This window comes from Sinocyclocheilus anshuiensis, unplaced genomic scaffold (genome assembly GCF_001515605.1).
Source record: "Sinocyclocheilus anshuiensis isolate Anshui unplaced genomic scaffold, SAMN03320099.WGS_v1.1 scaffold387, whole genome shotgun sequence".
In the NCBI taxonomy this organism is placed as follows: Eukaryota; Metazoa; Chordata; class Actinopteri; order Cypriniformes; family Cyprinidae; genus Sinocyclocheilus; species Sinocyclocheilus anshuiensis.
The window spans coordinates 2,122,175-2,124,496 of record NW_015549624.1 but is presented as its reverse complement, the minus strand read 5'-3'; the positions used below and the strand labels follow the sequence as shown (position 1 = coordinate 2,124,496).

The 2,322-nt window shown below is 33.1% G+C and overlaps 1 protein-coding gene across 5 annotated transcripts in view; it reads right to left on the bottom strand.

Annotated features, from left to right (window-relative positions):
• Nucleotides 1-1,273: 1,273 nt before the first annotated feature.
• LOC107659515 (tropomyosin alpha-1 chain-like) overlaps nt 1,274-2,322 on the bottom strand; it is a 30,743-nt gene continuing 29,694 nt past the window's right edge. For all 5 annotated transcript variants that reach the window (XM_016448493.1, XM_016448492.1, XM_016448489.1 and 2 more), the window contains one exon: nt 1,274-1,440. In XM_016448493.1, the coding sequence (XP_016303979.1) occupies nt 1,358-1,440 (83 nt within the window). In that variant the 3' untranslated portion in view covers nt 1,274-1,357. The remainder of the gene's footprint in view (nt 1,441-2,322) is intronic.

Sequence of the window (2,322 nt, the reverse complement as noted above, 5' to 3'; positions counted from 1 at the left end):
ACCGATATGGGTTTTTTGGGCCCGATACCGATATTAGGGAGTAAAAAAAGGCCGATATCGATATATACTGATATTCTTTGTGTATATTATAGTACAACACCAGTCAAAAGTTTGGACACTTTCCCATTTGTGTGTCCAAACATTTGACTGGTACTTATATATATATATATATATATATAGATAGAATACAGTATATACATAAACAGAATATATATATACATAAACATTTTTTGCAATGATCTCTCAAATGTGATGATCAAACACTTATAATGACGTGACAGAGATACGCAGGTCGCCAGTAGCAAAAAAATGGAGCGCGCTCTGCTGGACAAACTAAGTAATTACACCATTTCAAGCATTTTATCTGCATTATATGTTCTGTAAAAAAAATTTTCATATCGGCGGCATATTCGCCAATACCGATATATCGGCGACAGGCTCATATCGGCCGATAATATCGGCAAAACGTTATATCGGTCGGGCTCTGCAACAGAATAAGCAAATATGAAACGTAACAGGAAGCAGATAGTCTGATTAGCATGTGTTGTAAGACAACATCCTCTCAGCAATGAGTGGGAGGAGATGAAAAGCTCTGTAGTGAATATAGTGAACAATTCAGTGCACTTGAAATGCTAAAAACACCTCAAAAACAGACCCCAGGCTTTAGAAAATGTCAAACGGAGTGGTTTTATTTATATTTATTTTAGCTTTGTACATTTTTATAGGACATTTAATACACCTACAGTACATTTAAAATGACTAAAATGAACGAGGCACAACCAAATATGATTTCATCATTTTTCAAATATGGTTTTCTGGCAGAAGCGAACTCAGCAAATAAACGTTGCCTGACGTCTTGCAGCAAAATGGGAGGGAAATCAAAAATAAATAAAAGTTGGAGTGTAAATAAATCCCTTTAGGGCTAAATATTGGCACAAAGAATGATATCCAAATTGGAAAAGTGTATATATTCAATCATAAACTCTATAAGCTACACACTGCTAGACATCCGCCTTCACAGTAGCACCAGTATACATAGGACAACCTAATCCCACGTACACGATAAAATAAAATTTAAGACAAGCTGAATTATAATTCAGCTTGGCTTCAGACTTGATGTGTCCACTAGAACCGTTATGTGCATATATTGAATTAAGTGCAATTGTTGCTAACTTTGTGCACAACCAGAATAAAAACAAACATGTACCATATTATTACATAAAATAAAATACAAGGTAGACTAAAGCTTTTTGTAACAAATGGCACGTTATTCAATCTGATAACTGTCAGGACGAAAAAAAAAAAGAAAAAAAAAAGGTACAAAACGCAGACATCGTCATGATTACGTGAGCAGGATTCACATGTTATTCAGCTCCAATAGAGTCTGTTCCAACATCTGGTTCATATCGAGGTTCTCTTCTTTAGCATGTGAGAGTTTCTCTGTTAGAACATCAAGTGAAAGACACGTTAATATCAGTGCAAAGCATGTAGGGAATAACATGCAGTGGATGCCTTGAGCATTGAACATACATAGTTCACACGCTCAGCTCATGCTTTCATATAAATATCCATAACTGAGATAACATGTATATCACTATAGTGTAATATATAAATGTATGACGGACACAGTAAAAGAGTGCTGACTCTTGCATAAAGCAAAAGGCATTAGATGACATCCTGATTAAAGTGCTAGCCATCCATTATCCACATGCTGCCTTCAAGATCTGGGACGAGTTCGGAAATTGCATTTTATTGATTTTGGTTTGCAATAAAACAGATGCACTGGTCAATTTCTCTTTCACTGAACAGGGTGTTTTTTCTCTTGTCTTTTCCCGACATAATTCAGAGCAAAGGATAAATTAGAATTTAAATAATGTATACTAATAATTTTTTTTGAATACATTCAAAATACTATTAAATATAAAGTATGAACAAAGTCAGGACGGTTTTTTTTCTTGACGATTAAGAGCACGGGAAAAGTGATTTATATAATGTATCGGAAAAATTATATGTGCTGTCAAACGATTAATCGCATCCAAAATAAGTTGTTGTTTACATAATAGTTGTGTGCATACTGTGTATATTTATTATGTATATATAAATACACACACACACGAAAAATATGTTACGTTTAAATATTAAATATATTTTATGACATCATTTATATGAATATAAATATATACACGTAAATACAAGTAAATATTTTCCAAATATATGCTGTGTGTCTCTTTATATACACATAATAAATATAGACAGTACACACATTATGTAAACAAACTTATTTTGGATGCGATTAATCGTTTGACAGCACTAATTAATATA